We start from the raw sequence: 19,996 nt of genomic DNA on the forward strand, positions 1-19,996 counted from the left end.
TTATTATATTATTTTATTATATTATTTTATATTATTATTTTATATTATTATTTTATATTATTATTTTATTATTATTATTATTATTTTATTATTATTATTTTATTATTATTATTATTTTATTATTATTATTATTTTATTATTATTTTCCTGTCTTATTAAACTGCTTCACTTTCCATTTCTCTCCCCCGTTCCAGAGACGGAGGGGGAGGGAGGGGGAGGGGGAGTGAACGGCTGCGTGGTGTTTAGCTGCTGGCCGGGTTAAACCACAACAACAAGCCAGCAGTGCGTGTCTGCAGCCCAGAAGGCCAACTGCATCGCATCCTGGGCTGCATCAACAGAGAGGTGGGTAGCAGGTGAAGGCAGGTGATTGTGCCCCTCTGTTCTGCCCTCATGAGGCCCCACCTGGAGTCCTGCATCCAGGGCTGGGCCCCCAGCAAAAGAAGGATGTGGGGCTGTTAGAGTGGGTCCAGAGACGGCCACGAAGATGATCACAGGGCTGGAGCACCTCTCCTGTGAAGAAAGGCTGAGAGCTGAGGATGTTCAGCCTGGAGAAGGCTCCAGGGAGACCTCACTGCAGCTTTTCAGTACTTAAAGGGGGCTTATGAGAAAGATGAATAGGAACTTCTTCCTCAGGCAGATAATGATGGACAAGGTTTTAAACGATTTTAAAATGAAAGAGGAGAGATTTAGATTAGAGGTTATAAAGAAATTTTTCACTCAGAGGTGCCGAGGCACTGAAACAGGTTTGCCCAGAGAGGCAGTGGATGCCCCACCCTTGGAGGTGTTCAAGACCAGGTTAGATGAGGTCCTGAACAACCTGATCTAGTGGGTGGCATCCCTGCCTATGGCATGGGGGTTGGAATTATATGAGGTCCCTTCCAACCCAGGCCATTCTATGATTCCATGCTTTGCATTAAGAACTATCAAGGGCATTAAGAACTTAACTTACACTAGAACAGCTGAGCAACACTACTCTATACAATAAAGAGTAGACAAAAGAAAAAGGAAAAAGAACGAAGCCGTAAAAATAGTATATTCGTAACTACTACACCCTTATCAGAAGGCTTTTCACCCTTGATTTTTCATGTGGTTTAGAACATACTCCAAAGACACTTCCTATTTTGTTCCTGCTCCTACAAGCCACAACCAAATTTCTGCATACGTCCTTGCACCACTTGGCACACAGAACCACTTTGTTGGGATGGCGGTAAAAAGTTAGAGCTCTAACATCACTTCAAAAGTGCCTGTAACAACATAGCTTCCAAAGCTTAGCACAAAGTTCCTCCAGCCAGGCACATACAGTACTCACGACATTAACAGCAGTAGAATCTGGACTTGAAAGAAAAATGAGTATGCAATCTGACAAAAAACAAGACACCATGTATCTAGAGAAGGGACAGACATATGGGGAAAAAATGAATAAGCTACATTCACTGGGCCTTTATAAGTACCAAATCAAGATGGATGTATCAAATGTCACATGCACTTGTGTAACTAAGATGTAATTCCAGACTTTTACAATACTTACTATATTCACAGCTCATTTCAAAACTCTGTCAAGTCACTGAATGAATTTAAGGCCTTAAAAAGCGCTCGTATCAGGTGCTCTCAGGTGACTCACTAATGAATACCAAGTTAAGAGGATCAACAACTCTTCTGTTAGCAAAGAACAGAATTAGGCACCACACACAACTTGAAAGGAAGGTGAAAATAATGGCAATTTTCACTATACAGGAAAAAAGTTAGGAAGTCTTTCAGCAAAACCTGGGAATATGTCAATAAATTTCCTCCCTGTTTTATTATGCATTTTTCACATTCTCTTGCTTACAAAATAAAGAAAACTAGGAACGATGCCATCTAGATTACCTTCTAATAGGGAAGAACTGATTGAAACCATCCAAATAGAAAGTAATTTGATTGAGACTGACAATTGTTAAGAGTTTACAAACATCAGTACAAGAAGTAAGTATAATAAAGCTCTTAAGTCTTCAGGAAAGCAAGTATCAGCTGGTAAGGTCAGCTTTCTAAGACCTGCTACTGAGAAGGGAGATAAAAAATGCACTATGGAAAGCTAACAGTTTCTTTATAAAACAATATGAAGGATATGGGTGAGACATAATACATCTGAGAATGGAAAAGGAATGGACAGAGGAAAAAGGGTAAGGATGCAATGGTGCCAAGAGTAAACCTCCAGCTGAGGTTGTACAAACAGGAAAGCATACAGGAAGTCAAAACTATGCCAGGTACAAATATACACAGCACAGAAACATCTCTACAAAATTACATGTCACTAGTAAGTGACAGCAAAAGTAAATCTGGTACTCAATGTGATGAAATATAGGAGAACAAAGCATGTTTGATCTGTTCACCTAGAGAAGGAAAGGTATGGTCAAGTCACACCAACGAGGCCACAAAGCCTGTATTTTTTTGGCACCTAACTGCAAAAAACAACAAACAGTATTCGGCTACACATTAATATAAATTGCTAGCTACCTAAGGTCAATACTGCAGCTCAAACAGGAAAGGAACAGATCAGAGCATTCAGGTAAAATTGTGTTCAAGTTAACCAGGGCTAGTGAAGTTCATACATAAAAAGAAGAGCACGCTTGTGAAGTCTGAAATAGCGGACACCTTGCAGAACCTAAAAGTGTCGTGCAGAAATGAAATTGTAAAAGGACAATGCCTGACAGAGAACAGCAACTAAAAAAAAGCAAAAGACACTCCAGCTTCATAACTACTAAATATGAGGCATTAAAACACCTCTCATCTGTAAACGGCTAGGTGAAATAGGAATACAAATTACAACTGTTAAGGATTTTTCAACAGCAGAAAGTATCTGAAACAACTGAAGACCAACAAGGTAAAGCCTTTATGGATAAGTGAAGCACATGATGTTACCTTCTTCATTAAGATTTTTACACTTGTAGAATAGCACTCTTAGGAGCAACAAACAGCACAATTCAGGTGGAACTTCATGAGAACATATGCAAAACTGCTTGACGATTAAACCAAATACTAATACATCCCTCTCTTTTGAGAATTAAGAAGTTCTGCATGGATGGTAGGTCCTGTATTTTTTAACATCTCTGATAACAAGCATAAAAATCTATTCACTTGCCCTAATTCTTAATTTTCAGAGAGCTGCAAACAGAGACAGAATATGCTAGAGGAGAGCTTCAGAACTTACTTTGCAGTGAATGAAAAAAAATGGACTGAAAAGCAAAAAGAAGGATAGGGAAAGCATGCATGAAGAACCACAGCATGCCTAGACAGGGACATAAAGGATAGGGAAACAATAACCCAGGAAGGAATCTCTCCATCACAGCAGTTCAGAAGTTAAAGCCAGACAACAGTGTTGTACCATTAAAAAGGGTGCCATCAGTGTAAGCCATAAACTAAGAAAACCTTCTGTGCCACTCAGCATGGTGACTCCCCCACGGAGGACTCTGCTTATTTTAGGATTGTTCTTCAGCTGAGCAAAAGCATTCAGAGAATTAACATTAGGCTGCAGAGGTCCACAAATGCTTCTGGAAGGAAAGGGAATGATATGCTCTCCATATCCATGGTGAAGAAAATGACCAGAGAAGAGCTAAGGCTTCAACATAAAAAAAAAAAAAAAAAAAAGTGTTTTAAATTGAAGAAGTGCTTCAGTACAAAGCATAGAAAGATGCTCCATTACCTAGAGGGCCTGCAAGTCACTGCTGTTAAACTTCATCAACAGATCAGACGAGACTCCTGTCAGGAATAACACTGGTAGTAGGGCTGATCCTGCTAGGACAGAGGGAGGTACCCATCTCCTAGCACTGCCATTGTACAGTTTGTATTTAAGTTTAAAGGAACAACCTAAAAGCTTCCCACAGGTCTTGTTAATTGAAGATTTTTTGTTTGCTTAACTGGCAATTTATGTCCGTTATATGAGACCATAGTCAGCTAGCTGTCTGCTAAGTGATGGCTAGCAACCTTAAAAATCAATTAAAAAGTGGAAATTCAGAGCGACTTTACACTCAAATTCACACATGAAGAAGAACAACAACAAACACACCTGTTGTAAACAGAAACTGTTGTGGCAAAACTACAAAAGAATGATCTTTCCATTATTTATTTTTACCAAGAAATGCTTGTGTTTCCTCTTTAATTTCAAATTTCTGCATTTAAGAAGGTTGGTATCAGTATATAACGAAGTGAAGACCACAACAATTTGGGATTTTTATCATACTTAAAAACAAACTCATACATAGACAAACTGCCACTCATCACAAAAAATAGCTGTTTTCAGATGTCCTTTCCTTTTCCTGACCTAACAAAAGCAGGTTTCCTCACAGACTTAATACCTAATCAAGATGCAGCCAAACAAGCATACCCATTCTTGCTCCCTTCTCCAGAACTGAAAGCTCCCTTTTTGTTTTTGCTTACTAATCCATAGAAGCCTTTAAAATGGCACAAATACAGGCAGCAGCATTTTGCTCTCTAAATCAATTTTATCCTCAGCCATCAAGTAGATGTTCCAGCACAGAGAAAGAACAGTCCTTCCCTTCTAATTCAAAAATCCATACTACCATTGCCCTTGCAAACTGCTAAACAAGCAGTATCGGCAATTCACTTGTGTTCTGTAATATATTTACTGCAAATCCCAACGGCTTGCCTCCTAATGCAGTTTTCTATTGTGTCTGTTCTTGTCAATACACTGACTGGTCACCTTACAAGTAAGTTGCTTTGACCGACTGTTTATACAAACACCAGAAAGCTTCAAGATAAGTAAAAAAAATACTAAATAGAAAAAAAAAATCCATGATGCTTGGGGGAAGATGGAGGCACCAACAAAAACAGACAAACAAAACACAACAAAACACAAATTAACCTGTCCTCTGTTTTGCTAAAAAGGCTAGTTAGCCAAAAAGGCTAGTTAGCTCTTCTGATCACTTAAGTAGCATGAGATATTTCCAGATAAGCAGCCCTGACAGCTAAACCCTCCAGCACCTCAAAGAACTTTAATTTGTAATTTAATCATCTGTGCAGATTTGTTCTTGCTCCGGAAGAACAAAGAATAAGAGAAACTCAGTCAATGCCCAATTAGAGATTAGAGGCCTCTTAAATGCTGTGCAATTCATTATTAGCCACAAAATACTGTTATCATTATAAGAACTTCAATGAAACCTACCAAACTGATTAATTTCTTCAACTATCCCCCCCAAAAAAGTATATTTGCTAATAACCAGTTTTGCTAGCAACTAAATCCTCACCAGTACTCTAAGAAATAAAGCTATAAACCTTTTCTCCATTCCATTTGCATTTAAGCATACCGTGATTATGCTCCTAAGCAAGAGGATCCAATGTTATATGGATTTGTTCACATGAATCTTAAAAAAAACAACCTTCCCTGTTGCTGTTCCAAATATAGGGGGAAAAAATAATTTAATCACTAGGCCTTATTTTAAAATAAATGACTTTAGGAAATAACTGCTTTTTAAATCTAGTCAGATTTAAACTAGAGCTCAGTTAAGAATAGACTCTGTTTTTTAAGTTCTAACCTACCCTTCAATCACCTCTAGCACTGTGTCATAAACAGACAAATAATTGCCAAAAAATAGGAAACAGGGCAAAGGAAGATTGTCAGCTCTCATAAAAGTGCGAGGTCAAGCAGTGAGTGGAGCTTCATATGGATCTTTACTGGTTTACAGGTTTGTTCAGCAGTACAGTCTAGAAAAAGACAGCGTACAAAAAAAGACTGCATACAACGAGTAAAAGATACATTTATTTTTTTTTCCCAAGAAGAGGATTCATTCAAAAGAGGGACAAGGACTTACTGAATAAATGCAAACAGACCTTACAAGTTGAAGTGGGCAGTAAAAATAACACATTTAAACAGAATACACTGGGACACACTGGGAGCAGCCACCCCTAGCCTCAGTGTAAAGTGGTAAGTGATGGAACCATCACCATTCACGAGCATGAACTCAAATGTGAAAGGTGGCTTCAACAGCTCAGCATTTCTTGGTAGCCAAGAAATCAGATATCAAAAACTTTATTAGAGAAGAAAAAAATCCTGAAAACAATTATGCTGTCATATAAATCTCTGGTTCACCTAGACCCAGAGAACTGCATTTAGTTCTCGTGCCCTCATCCCAACAGGGTAGACTAAAAATGGAAAAGGTTCACGGAAAGGCAAGGAAGAAGATCAAAGCTATGGAACAACTCGTACTTTAAAGAGCTGTGTAGGCTGAGACTGCCCAATCTCAAAATGAGTCACCACAGGCAGCATATGACTGAGGTCTAAAATTTTGAGTGAACGGAAAAGGCAGCTAGAGATGAACAACCAAACTTCCTTGAGAACTAGAGGTTATCAAATAAATATAATATTAACTAGGTCAAAGAAAATCAAGTTTCCCTTCACAAACAAACGAACAAACAATTGCGTTGCTTGTCCTGCATTTGGGACAACCTTCTCCCCACAACAGCACAACTGAGGGTGAAAAACACATTAGAAAGCAATTTTACAGAAGAGGACAACTTGAACACGCACCAGCCTCACAACCTTTTGATGATGATGGCTATACCTCCTAGGAGAACACAATGGTAAGAGTATAAACTGCTGGTTGAGAAGGAAAAAAAAAACAACACACAACAACAAAACAAAGAAACAAACAAAAAAAAAGTTGCCCTTCTTGCTCCCCTTTTTTGTCGAGAAGGAAGCAAACTGGAGCAAGTCACTGTGTGACGCCAGTAAGATGATCGGGGAGTCAGAGTACACAACATACCAGCAAGAAGTCATACATTCAGGCTGAACATGGGTCAACCTTTATTCAAGCACTTGACAAGCCACAGCCTAAGAATAACAACAAGGACCAATTTGTTAAACTACCTGTTACAGCACATACACTCTGAAAAATCAGCAATTCTTCCCATCAGCTTTTGTTTTCCCCTTTCTGAAAGTATGTGAGTAACTGCAATTGTTCAAGTAACTACATCCAGGGTCCAACTAAGAAGCATGATGTAAAAGATGAAAATAGTGTTTGACAAAACTGCCCTTAGGTACTCCCAAATCTTACATTCAGTGGAAAGGTGACGTCATTAACTCTACTCAAGCCTGCTATCACTTTTAAAATAGTGTCTTCTGATAAACGTAAGTTAACCTAAAATTGGTTTTAGATTCATTCACTGTGTACTAATGGTGACCCACTATCAAACCCAGCAGATACCATCTTCCATTTTGCATAGGAGATACAATGCAATTTTACCCTTTGTTACAAAACTGGAGTGCTGGAGTAGAGCAGGGGTGAAAGGCAATTCAAATACTTGTCAGCTTAGTTTGGTATTACAACCAGCAAAAGAGTAAAAGCGTTTAGCTTTCTCCCCAGAATCTGTTGTCAGAGAAGAGTTACTGCTTCTCAAAGAATCTTCCTTCCTTTTCTTCTCCCTGCCCCAAAAAGTACCAGCTGTTTGTTTTTGTTTGGTTGGTTGGTTTGTTTTGTTTTCCCTGTTTGAAACAATGCACAAATAAAGCACACCAACATAAATTTAGTAACCTAAGTTCTGGCAATGCAAGGGAAGTTTGACAGCACAGCTGGTAGGAAAGAGCTCCTTCTTTCCCTCCGTGGCTCTGTGATGAACCTGAAATCTGGCAGACCAAGTCTAAAACTAGAGATGATCTGGCAGTATTTAACATATGTACAGTGTTAATACTATGACATACTTTTTGATTAAGTTGTATATGAAGTTGACATAATAGATGGTATCTGACAATATGGTTATCTAAAAGCCACATGGAGACATATTTCACTGAGTGCCCTGAATCTGTCAGAAAACTTCTTAACAATGTCAGTCTTGAGCTTGAATGTGGTTCAAAAGTTGAGAAAGTCGAGCTCATTACTCCAGGCTTTCCTCTCTGTTCAAACTGGCACCTCCAGTTGCATCTGAAATGGCTACATTGGTGATACAACTGCGCTCATTTAGAAGTCCAATAGTTGTAGAGTATGTACAATTTGAAAGAAAAATATGCCCCAATTAAATTTACCATTTTTTCTTTTAAAACAAAAGCAGGTTCTGCACGTATACATATGACAGAGCCAACTACAAAATCCCCTTGAAACACTCACTGCACACCATCAAAACCTTTAGGATTCATGAAGTTTTTTCCTTTCAGTAATTAAAATGCAAGTAGGAAAAAAGAAAAAAAAAAATTAATTTATCTTCAAATCCCTTTCAACAGCACAGCTGTCCTACTCAGGAGCTGTAGAGAGCTAACTAAGCTTCTTAATTCCCTTCTATTTAACCCACTCCTGAAGACTAATATTCTAATGAGATATCAGTAGAAGACTCGGTCCTTGAACACATAGCATTAGAAATGATTTCATAAAGCAGTCCAGGATAAAACAGACATTTAATTCCTGTACAACTGGTTAACATAACACAGTTTAGGAGTTTGTATACTTTTCCATGAGAGGCAAGGTACTAAATGACAGGTCTGCCTCAAGGCAGGTCACAAAGATCACAATAACCCACCCAAAGAAAAGGAAACCCAGCTGTCACCATTGGGATAGCAGACACCCAAATACCGTAGTAGTTTATATAGTCTGTCAGTTGGTTCAGCAGTGATGAATTTTTCTTTCTTTGGCTGCCTGCCACTGAACAAAAGCTAATCTTGCACCTGAACAATCTAGGCATTAAACGCACAGGAAGTCTTATCTCCTGACTTATGACAGAAGATGACAGACAGAGCTGGTGAAAATAAAGAGGTGCTGCCCTAATAGCCAAGGGCAGCAACCCTTTAAGTACAGTGGGATTTTTAACGCCCAACAGACTCTACATCTTGGCACTAGTAGTTGATGCATCTGCTTTGCCAGCCACGGATGTCACAGTGGGAAATACTTTGATGAAATACCAGATGAGAAACTTAAGACCATACAAAACATCCTTATTCACTCTGTCTTCTTGACAAACATGAAAAGGGTATCTCTGCATGAAATGCACCTATCCTAAACAAATCCTCTGATACTTGTTTCTGTTTCAGAGATGCTAACATTAGTAACCATATACCACCTTAAGATAATTATCTCTGAAAACAGTATAAAAATCCAGACACAACATCCTCTTAAGAACCGATTTGAAACTCTTATTAAAACAGAAACAAGAACAAAAGCAAACAAACAAACAAACAAAAAAAAAAAAACCACCATACAAGCCAGCCAAAAATGCACCCAAAAGATTATTTCTTGACCAGTGTTTAGACAACTGGCTGAAATGCAACAGTAGTACCTGGATTTAAACATACTGTCACATATTCAAGTGAAAAACTCTGCAGTACAGCTGCTCGTGTACGGCAAGTTCACCTCAAGGAACTGTGTTTATAGCAACATTCAAGTCCTAACTATTTTTATTTTAGCGAGATTATAACAGAATACAGAATTGAATTGAGAGTTAAATAACTCTTCATTTAATAAACTGCTGATGAAACTTTATCAGTACAAGAAGTCAACCCTTTCATCAGTAGGCAAACTACAACTACATCATTTTATTGAAGTGACCCTACCTTCAACAATGATGTAAGCAGCGCACTGCATAAAGGAACACCAGCTCAGTATAATTTTTTATTTTTACATCAGCAGCCCAAGCACACTGAAGAGCTTCACACAGAGCGAGTACAGCATCCACATAGGAGGCAGGCCTTAAGAACATTAAAGCTTGTTCAGTGGAAAGTTTCCCCATCACTGCATTTTTCAGTAACAAAGATGTTGTCAGAAATGACAATTTTTCGTGTCCCCTGATGATGCCTTGCTAGCATTTGGTTATAAGCCATAAAGCAGGAATAATTTCAGCCTGTCAGGAGTCTAGCTAATGCCCAGTTTCCCCCTAGAGAGAATTCCTGTCAAACGTAATGAGAGCTCCAAAGGCCCTCTCTACAACATAATGAGCACTTAGGCCATGCTGGTGATCAGCCAGCAAAAAGCATCAATTTGAGCCTGGCTACACCCTTGGGGCTAGACGTCACCAGTTTTAATAAGAATTATGATTACTATCTGCCAAAAGCCTCCTCAGAACTTATCGTTAGCAGTGGAAATTCAAAAGAATGTCATTGGTGGCTTTTTTTTTTTTGTCTCCTGTAAGCTGAGACCACCTACGTACTGAATTCTAACAGTGTTAGGCATCCTCACTGCAGGCATCTAAATCAAGAGTGCTACTTTTATATGAAGGTGCTACTTTTAATCAGAATACTTAACATGTAAAAGCATGGTATCTAAGACTCATAACCAGGGAAAATTATTTATCCCTTCAAATGCTTTTTCTTCTGCTAAGAGCACACAGAGTAAATGTGCTCTATTTTCCCCAGCTAGAACCAACGCAGGTATAATGCTCTGCCATAAATCTTAAAAGCTTCCGAAGTATCACCGAATACTCGGTATGTAATTATAGTTGCCATACATACAGAGCATTAAACCCTTGCAATACACAGATGTTAAGGTCAAAGTGGAAACCTCAGTTCTGACACTCTTTAATCTTGTGGGCTTAATTGATTTTACCTGAAGTTAATTCCTAGTACATTTACTGTCAAAATCTTATGAAAATAACACACATTTTGAACCAAATGAAGCTTCTTTATGGATGTTGGCTTCCTCACAAGTTAGCCTGCCATGAAGTTAAGAATAAATTAATAGAGAGAATTCCAAAAATCACAGAGCATGAAAGAACTGCCTTACAGAAAGAATGATATTCTTCTAACACACACACACAGAAGACAATACTACAGCAGCTACAGTATAGGAAAAAGTCAGCCACCACTCCAGTTGTTCCACTTGCCTCAGCAGTGTATCACTTTAAAAACAAGGAGGTTGTCTTAATATTCCTGCTTTTACCAGCATTTTGGATTCAAACTAGCACACCTCTAAAAAAGGCAACATGGAATACCTACTCAGCTTTGCAAACAGAAAGTTATTGTGGAACTACCATCCCATCTTAAGAAATGCAATATTTTTACTGGAAAACAAAACAAAAATCAAAGAGTTTGAGTTACAAAAGCAAAATTCAACTCTGCAATTCACTCACTTAATGAAAGTCTTTGAATATACTGAAGATCCGAAGCCTGAACTAATCAATTTCTTCGCTGTGCCCTAACCGGTCAGCCATGCTCTTTAATTTAATGAAACAAGAGTTTTAGATGAAATAGCACATACACTTCAAGAAAGAATTGTATTGTTGCACTTTGAAATGTGTCCAACTGTGCAACTTCATCTAATGATAATTTTTTTAAGAGGCCATCGATTTCTGAAAGACTTATTGTACCGGCATCTTGATGAAAAAGTGAATGTCAGCGTATCTACAGAATACTTACACTCTGCCATTAATGCTTTATTTGGCAGACAATGACTAGTCAATTGAGGGTCCTCCGGGCTGAGCAATCATTTAGCTTTTCTTCTCTTATGAGGTCCTTAGTGTCTTGTTCCACTTCAATACTCTTTTTATTCACCATTATAGGGGCCATAAGTGTGAATTTTATGGGAACTTGCAAACTTATAGTCATAACTTGAGCTTTCCAAGCCACTAATCTTTTCATACCTCTAAATGGCAAGGATTTGAGCAACTATCGCTACATATGCTACACACGCGTAAGACCAGTTCTACATAATCAAAGGCTCTTACCAGTGACAAAACAGAACCACACAAGGCACTGAATTACGTTTTTAAAAACCACAGAGACAAGACCTTTCCTACGTCTCACACCATCTTTCATGACCAATACCAAGGAAGTCCTGTGGATTAACCTAACCTATACCTCACCTGACAGCAGGTAGGCAAAGGTCTGCTAATCACTGCTACAAATCAGCCTATTCAGACCCATGCTGAGGTCATCTGAATACAAACAGCACAGCTACATTTAAACACACTAGACAGACTGTAGATTATGTGGGTTAGAAAACAAAATGTCTTACCTGTTTGTGCATTTCAATGTTTAATCCATATGACATTTCATAATACTGCAAATAAAGGAGCATACATTATTTCGTTATGCGGGCTTACATTGCATTAGAAGATATTTACTGAAATAAAGAAAAACAAACATACATACCATCACATAGTGCCTCTGCATTTCTGTCTTTTCGCTTGCCAGTTTCTCACATTCCAATTTAAGGCTACAAAATAGATCACACTTTAATGTAACTGTTATGTCATTGTTTTGACATTCACCACTTTATTTGTATTTTGACAGAAACAGATAATTAAAGAAACTCATAAACTAACATGCAAACACAGAGAGAAAAGTCTTAATTCATACTTTAAATACAAGGGCTGAACGGGAAATTTAGGAGGTATTTCATGAGTACTGCTTGAGAGCCCCGAAACCGCCTCCAGAACTGCTACACAGATGAAGCACTACAACTCTCAGGCTACGACAGGAACAGACTTTCTCCAAAGTTCTTCTGAGTAGCCAAAGTACTTCTTTGCATATGACGTTCAGTAAGTTGCAGCCAAGTAACACCATTCACGGTTGGAATTACAACTTGGGCACGTCTGCAATTCCTAACCTCAAAGAACCTCTAGCTTCTGTTATCTCACCCGCAGCTTGATGTAAGTAGCTTTGACTATCAATTACTACCAAGTTTGTTTTCTATTTTTGTTTTCAGAGGAGAAAAACAAGTTGCCTATCTTATCACTAACAGCAGTATAATTTTGACTACTTTCACTGAGGGCAAAAGCCAAAACATTCCCTTTGTTCTCTGGCAAACTGATTTTTCTCTTTTGTTCTCTTTTTTTTTTTTTTTTTAAAAAAAATGAAACAAAGAAGCATCCTATGAAGCAATTAGTGTGTAAGCCACCATTTTCCATTTACAGTTGCAATGTTTATAGCTTACATTGTGTTTCTAAAGTAATAAATGGCTTAGACAATGAAACAATCTTAGATAAGATTCAGACTACAGCATCATCAGGGGGAAAAGGGAAGCCTAATCAAAACCAAGCGATTTCTAGCATGGAAGGTCACAGAGGTCTTCTTCCTATTCAGGTGCACGTGAGTACAAAATACAGGAAGATTACGGACAAACACCTTTTGCACGCAAGAACCCATTCCCTAAATCCCTGCAGGCTCTCCCGCAGCAAGAGCAAACGCTTTCAACGGGAACGTCAGGAGAGCAGCACTGCAACTGGAAACGCAGCCACGGCTTCGGCAGGCTCACATTAACTTTGTGTCAACTCCGGTACTCGTGTGCTCCTTCCTACAATCCTCACCATGGCCTTCACACGAAGGAGCAAGCCCGAGATGTCACCTCCTTATTGCTCTGTGCCGCAGGATCCGTGCCGGTCTCCCTCCGAAACCCCCAAAACCCACGGTGCACAGCACAGCCACCTCGCACCCGCACTAGCAGGATGCAGCGGGTGAGGGGCACCCGGCACGGGTCTCGGCCGCCCCCTGCCCCGCCGCTCGCCCCCGGGGGATGCTCCGAGGGCAGAGGGGCCCGCAAAGCCCCGCGGCCCCCAGCCGGGGCTCCGCCGCGACTCCGCACGCCACCGCCTGGACGCCGCCGCTCGCTGCAGCCCCCCCGAGCCCCGAGGGGGCGGGCGGAGGGGGGAGGGAGGGGGGGGGAACGACCCCAGCCCAGCCCAGCCCGGCCCAGCCCGGCCCCGGCCCCTGACCCCCCCCCCGCCCCCCATCCCGCTCACCTGTGGTACTGCGCCTGGAGGAACTGGAACTCCTCCTTGATGCGGTCGAGCGACTCCGGGATGGTGAATTTGAAAGGCTGGCCCGCAGCCTGGTGCGGGGTCTGGCGCGGCGGCGGCCGGACCGGGAGAGAGAGGCACGTTGAGAGCCGGGGGCCGGAGGGAGGATACGGGGAGGAGGGATGCGGGGAGCCCGGCCCACCCCCAGGCACTTGTTACCCACCTTCCCGTCCCTGATCGCCGGGGACGAGGCTCCCCGCGGGGCCGCCCCGTCCCCGTCCCGCCCGCCGTGGGGCTCGGCACAGCCCCGGTGCCAGCCCCGCCGCCGAACAAAGCGGGGACGCGGCCCCGTCCCGCACCCCCCCCCCCCCGCCCCGTCCCGTCCCGTCCCGCACTTACGGGGTGCCGGCTCTGCGGGAACATGGCTCCGGCCGCCGCGGGGGCTCCCTCGCAGCGCGGCTCACGCCCCGAGGGGCAGCGGGGGGGCGGCGGCGGCGCTCAGTGCCCCCGCCGCGGGGACATCCCCGGGCTTGTGTCGCTGTCGCTCCGGGGACGGGACCAGACGGGACGGGCCCGGCTCCGACGGCCGGGCGGCTCCTCGGCTGCTGGGGGAATCCAGGCGGCGGGGAGCGGCGAGCACGGGACCGTCACAGGCCGGGGGGCAGAGGGAAAGTCTCCGGGGAGGGCCGCGCTGCTCCCGGGCGCCGGCGGGGGGGACGGGGCATGGGCAGCCCGCGGGGCGCCGAGCACGGGAGGGCGGCGGGACAACGAGGAGGAGGAGGAGGAGGACGAGGAGGAGGGAGGGGGCGAGGGGGGGTTGCGCGCAGCCGGCCCCGGCCGGAGCAGCGCCGGCAGCACATGCACGGCGCGCAGAGCCGGGAGGGGCTGCGGAGGGGGTGCCCGGGACAAAAGGGACACAAAAGCCGCCCGCCCCGTCGGATGGGGAAAAAAAAAAATAATTAAAAAATGATTAAAAAAAAAAAAAAAAAAAAGAAAGAAAAGCAAAAGGCTGGAAGCGTCCTTGTCGCGGCTATCTCAGACGGGGCGCTCCTCCTCGCCACGGCTCGGCTGCAGCCTGCTGCGGGCGGGCGCGCACCGGGGCGCACATCTCAGCAGAGCCCCCCGAGGGCGGCGCATCGCAGCGGCGGCGGCGGCATCCTCCTCTTCCTCCTCGTCCTCGTCCTCCTCCTCCTCCCCCCGCCCCACCGCACGGCTCCGCTCCGCTCCGCGATGGAGTTCGGGACGTCCGGGCTGGGCTGGGCCGGGCCGGGCCGGGCGGTGCTGAGCGGTGCGGGTGCGGGCGCGGGCGCGGGGCCGGGCGCGCGGCCGTGTCCGTGCGGGACGCGCCGCGCCGAGCCGAGCCGAGCCGAGCGGAGCCGCGCGCGCCGCTTGCATTAACACGCGGTTTCACACTCCGCCAGCTAACCAGCCGCACGGCCCCGCCCACGCCGCCGCGCGGGGCTGTGGGGGGGCGCGCCGCCGCCGCCGCCCGACCAATCGCCGGCGCCGGCGCCAACGTGGGGCCGTGACGCGTTGTGGGGCCGCGGGCCAATGGGGAGAGCGGCCGGCGGAGCGCCGCTCTGCCTTTCGCTGGGAAGCGTTTCTGGCGGAGCGGCGGGAGCGCTCGGCGCCGGCCAATAGGAGGGCGCGGAGCGCGCCGAGCGGCGGGGAGGAGGGGAAGGTCGGTGGGAAGGAGAGCGGGGAGGCTGAGCTGTCAATCAAAGTAACGTGGGGCCGCCGGGCGGGCGGGCGGGAAGGGGAGGGGAGAAGGGAGAGGAGGGGCGGGGCGGGGCGGGGCGGGGCGGCGGGGCTGCCTGCGCGCACCCTGCGCGCACCCTGCGCGGCGCCTGCGCGTCCCTGCGGCCGGGGCTGCCGGCTCCGCGGGGCGGGGCGGGGCGGGGCGAGCAGAGCCCGGCGGCCCGACCGCGTTCCCACGCGGGTGGTGGTCGAGCTTAGGGGTGTGGGGGCTGGTTTTTTATTATTCTTTTTTTTTTTTTCTTTTTCCTGGATGTTTTTCTTGTTTTTTTTTTTTTTTTCCTCTCTTTTTTTTGTCGTTTTTCTTTTTGTTTTTGTCCTTTTTTTTTTTTTCCTGTCGTTTTGCTTTTTTTTCGCTCTTTATATTTTTCCCTTTTTTTCGTCGTTTTGCTTTTTTGTCGTTTACATTTTTGCCCTTTTTTGTCATTTCGCTTTTTTTTGTTGTTGTTTTCATTTTTTCTTTTGTCATTTTACCTTTTTTCCTTCTTTTTTTTTCTTTTTTCTCTTTTCTTTTTTCTTTTTTCTTTTTCTTTTTAGTTTTTCTTTTTCCTTTTCCCTTTTCCTTTTTCTTTCTTTCCTTTTCTTTCCATTTCTTTTCCTTTTCTTAGTTTCTTCCCCCCTCCCCTTTTTCACTTCTTTTCTATCTTTTTCCCTTTTTTTTTTTTCCATCTCTTTTCCTTTTTTTTTGATCCTTTTACCTTCTCCGCTCCCCCTCTCCCTCTCCTCACCCACCCTGTCTCTCTCTGCTACCACAGCCACACTACACATCCCCAGGGTGCAGGTGCCCTGCCAGAGTGCAGAGGTCTCCCAGCATGCCTCCCAAGACACCCCTGGGGACCCCCTCAGGACCAATATATGTGCGTTTATACAGTTGTGAATATAAAAATAAATACAAGCAAACAAGGACTTTTTTTTTTTTTTTTTAAGATGAGAGTCGAATCTCGGTGTTATTGCATTGTGTTTCCCAGGATGGGAATGCAAACTTGCCTGGCATTACACATGCATGAGTAGAGCTAAACATCTTGAGTTCTGTTCCCAGCTCTTCCCTTGGACAAGCTAACTCACAGCTCTCTTCATGGTATTAGAAAGCTTAATTAATTAATGCTTATAAAGTACTTAGATCCTCAGATGAAAGATGCCATAAAACACAAGTGTATTATTATATACTTTGTGTGTGTACCTGGTAGCTATGGAGTCTGTAATAACGTAACGCTTACCTAACTTTGGTTGTGCTGTGCTTAACCTGCTGGCACAGGTTGTTAATGAGATATTAACAGATATATCATTAAAACCACGCTGTGTTTTGGAACCTAAACAAAAGTTTATATATATATATATATATATATATATATATATATATATATATATATATATATATATATATATAAAATTGCTCACCTACATGAAAGTCGAAATGTCTTGTAATCTTTATTTGTCATCATTAAAATGTTCAAGGCATGTTTTAACAGAAGCAGGAAAGTTCTACTTTTCTGATTTCTTTTAACAAGTGCCTTTAACCCACTTAGATTCTGAAATCAGACACTTAAGGGCATTTTGAATCTTCTTCATCATAATCAAGATAAAAGAGCTGTAAAAGCAGCAAAAGCAGCAATAGAATCTTTTTTTGTCTGATATTTAGCTAATTTATAATTCATCATCTCTGGCCAATTGGAGCACAACATTTGCCTGTTAGAAAAAATCAGGATTAATTTGGCTATAAATCTGGATTAATCCTGCAAAAAACCTTAACATCCTCACTTCACAGCAACGCAAAATAACACCACTGAGAGGTAGGCCAAAATTTGGCTAAGCATATTGTAAAGAACTGTGTTTGACTCAAGGTAGTGTTTTATACGAGGTTGTTACACCACAGTACTGTAATTACCCTACACAATTTTAATTTTGAATTGCAATAGCTGTGCTTATACCACAGTTCTGTTTTAAAAAGTACACTAAGAAGATGGTCTTTAACCCCCACCCCCAGCCCTTCTGTTATATCATCAGTTCTGATCTGCTTTTCAAAGCAATTATTTTTCACTGTAAGGATTTTAATGTAGTGTTCTTACCTCATATAGCAGAAGGCTTAATCCTTCATTGACTATGTACTCAAAATTCACGCTGAAAGCAGTTTGAGCTTTAAGTCAACAACAACAAAAAAGTGGTATCAGGGCCCAAAATTTAGTTTGACTGTACTGAAAGAGCTTCAGATGTAGCATCTGCTCTTTAGGGAAATGATGTATTGTATGATGTTCAAATTACCATAGTGTTTGTATTTTTTCCTTCACTGTTAGCAGTACTATTTACAAGCAATATTTTTTAACTTCCCACAAACCAACACATATAATAAAAATGTTGATGATGTTGATCACCAAGAGTTTGCAGCAGGGGGCTGGGACACAATTTAGTGAATTTGTGATTTATCTCACCACTCAACTACCTATGTAGTTAGAGCACATCAGCATAGGAAGCAATTATAAAATTCAATAGATTTTGCACTTGTAAACTTGAGACTGAGAGATCATTGGATTTTCAACCAAAAGAGAAACAGAGTACTTCACAAAATTATGTATATCTGCGTGGGGGGAGGGTGTTGTTATGTTTTTGTCTTTTTTAATGACAGGATAGGTGGAATAGAGAAAAAAATAGTATCTGATTCACATAGTGCATGTGGTATAGAAGTGAACTTCTATGAATTCAGCTGCAAGAAAAATAATTATTATGAGGGTATTCAAAACAATATAACTTTTAAAATATTTATTTATTTATGAAGTGCAAATTATATGAGCAGGGTAAAGCAATTACATTTCTAATTATTCACTATCTTTTGGCTAATAGCCATTGCGTACCCTCTGTAATTTGATTTCTTTTTAATTAGTAGCTTTCCTTGTAGGCAAGAATGTTTAAAAATAAAATTAAAAAAAAAAATAAATCAGAAGGTCATTTTACCACCTAGTCTGTATTCCCTTATTCCCTTCCCCCATTCTCTCACCCTTAAAAATTCCCCAAGCTGAACTTAAAAAAAAAAAAAAAAAAGTCAGTAGCAGATCGTGCAGCAGTAAAACCTCAAATAAAATCAAATCCAAAGAATCCCTTGTGGTTTCACACAATATGGTAAAATTAGAGATTGCAGGAAACCAACAAAATTAAACTGGGAACATTTGAAGAGAAATGACCAGGCTTTATGAAAATGACACATTGACTGGGCAGTATGTTTTTTTGTGTGTGTTTTTTTTTTTTTTTTTTTTATCGACAATTTCTTTGTTGAGGCATAGATCAAAGAAACCTGCATATGTTTTCATTTTGTTCTAAGTGTAACTAGAAAATTACATCCAGATGTTTAATAGGCATTCTGTTGGTTTTTCTGCATTGATTAGATATGTTGGTACTGTTTGCTTACAAGTGTAGCCGGATCATTAGCTAATGCAAAGAAATGTTTGCAGCGAGTTGCTAATTAGGTCTTTTGGAAACTCTCCATACTCGGGAACAATTTGTACACTGGCCAGAAAAACTTGCGGTACTTGAGAAGTCGCTTTCCCTTCTGTGTCTGGGAAAAAACAGTCAGTCGCTTTCCCTAATCTTCCTTTGCCTACAGGGATTGCAGCTTGATCCCAATGGGTTGAAGTGCAAATAAATTAGGAAGAGACCACACACATGCGCGCGCGCACACACACGCACGCTCACACACACACCAATCTGTTCTTTCAGTCAAAATGTAGTTATACGGTCTTAACAAAAAGCTAACCAAAATGGAGTGTTTAAAACTAAAATGTGATAAATTCTCAACCTTCTTGTTATCAAATACACAACATTTTTGAGCATACTTTAGAGACAGATGGGGAAGCCCTCTATGATAAATGAGTGTACTTGAATTCATTACTGTAGCACTTATAATTAAAGTAGCTCTTTCAGAACTTCACTATGTCTGCAAGGTGCTTCTAGACAAAGTGTAGGGGAGGTGTGTGCTCTGACGGCAAGGTGGGGACATAGGTGAAGATGAACTTTAATCTTCTGTGCTTTAAGTCTGAAAATGTGCCAGATATACTACCTATTTACAACATTGTCAGAGAAATTGTTTTAGACTTCGTGTCTCCAGCCTGATAACCTTCTAGGTGTAATGTTGCCTTTCAAAAGCTGCTTGGCAGTGTCAGTGACCTCCCTAACAAGGACCACCTGTCGGTCTATCACGCTCCAGCCTGGTGCAGAATGAGGTTTCCACCATGGGAAATCATAACAAAAGGGGCAATGTGTGTCCGTTCTGTACAGAAAGCAAGATCATGTGCTCATGCCCACTCCCTGGTCCTGTCATCACACACATGACTAAGTTTACTCATGGAAATCGTCCCTCTGAAGTCAATGACAATGCTTACATGAAAAAGGATATCTCAGTCAATGAAAGATGTGTTGGACTTCATCAGATCAGGCCAGTGTTCTGTGTGTGCAGGTTGTGTGTGGCATACACATGTAAAACCTGTATGTTTGCACCAACAAGGCTTTCAAGGCATAGAAGACTGGGGCTTACACTCTTTGGGGGGATTTACCTAAAAGGAAATGGTGTTAGAGAAACTTAGTTAACTGTTCCACTTCAGTGGAGTAGTTA

The 19,996-nt window shown here is 42.4% G+C and overlaps 1 protein-coding gene across 2 annotated transcripts in view; it reads right to left on the bottom strand.

Moving 5' to 3' along the window:
- LOC311221014 (transducin-like enhancer protein 1) overlaps positions 1 to 15,050 on the bottom strand; it is a 76,288-nt gene extending 61,238 nt beyond the window's left edge. For both annotated transcript variants that reach the window (XM_084304735.1, XM_084304734.1), the window contains exons 1-4: positions 14,044 to 15,050; positions 13,648 to 13,748; positions 12,059 to 12,122; positions 11,922 to 11,966 (exon numbers count right to left, since the gene is read on the bottom strand). In XM_084304735.1, coding sequence (XP_084160861.1) covers positions 11,922 to 11,966; positions 12,059 to 12,122; positions 13,648 to 13,748; positions 14,044 to 14,067 — 234 coding nt within the window. In that variant the 5' untranslated portion in view covers positions 14,068 to 15,050. The remainder of the gene's footprint in view (positions 1 to 11,921; positions 11,967 to 12,058; positions 12,123 to 13,647; positions 13,749 to 14,043) is intronic.
- Positions 15,051 to 19,996: the final 4,946 nt, after the last annotated feature.

Source organism: Netta rufina, assembly GCF_964035555.1.
Source record: "Netta rufina genome assembly, chromosome: Z".
NCBI lineage: Eukaryota > Metazoa > Chordata > Aves > Anseriformes > Anatidae > Netta > Netta rufina.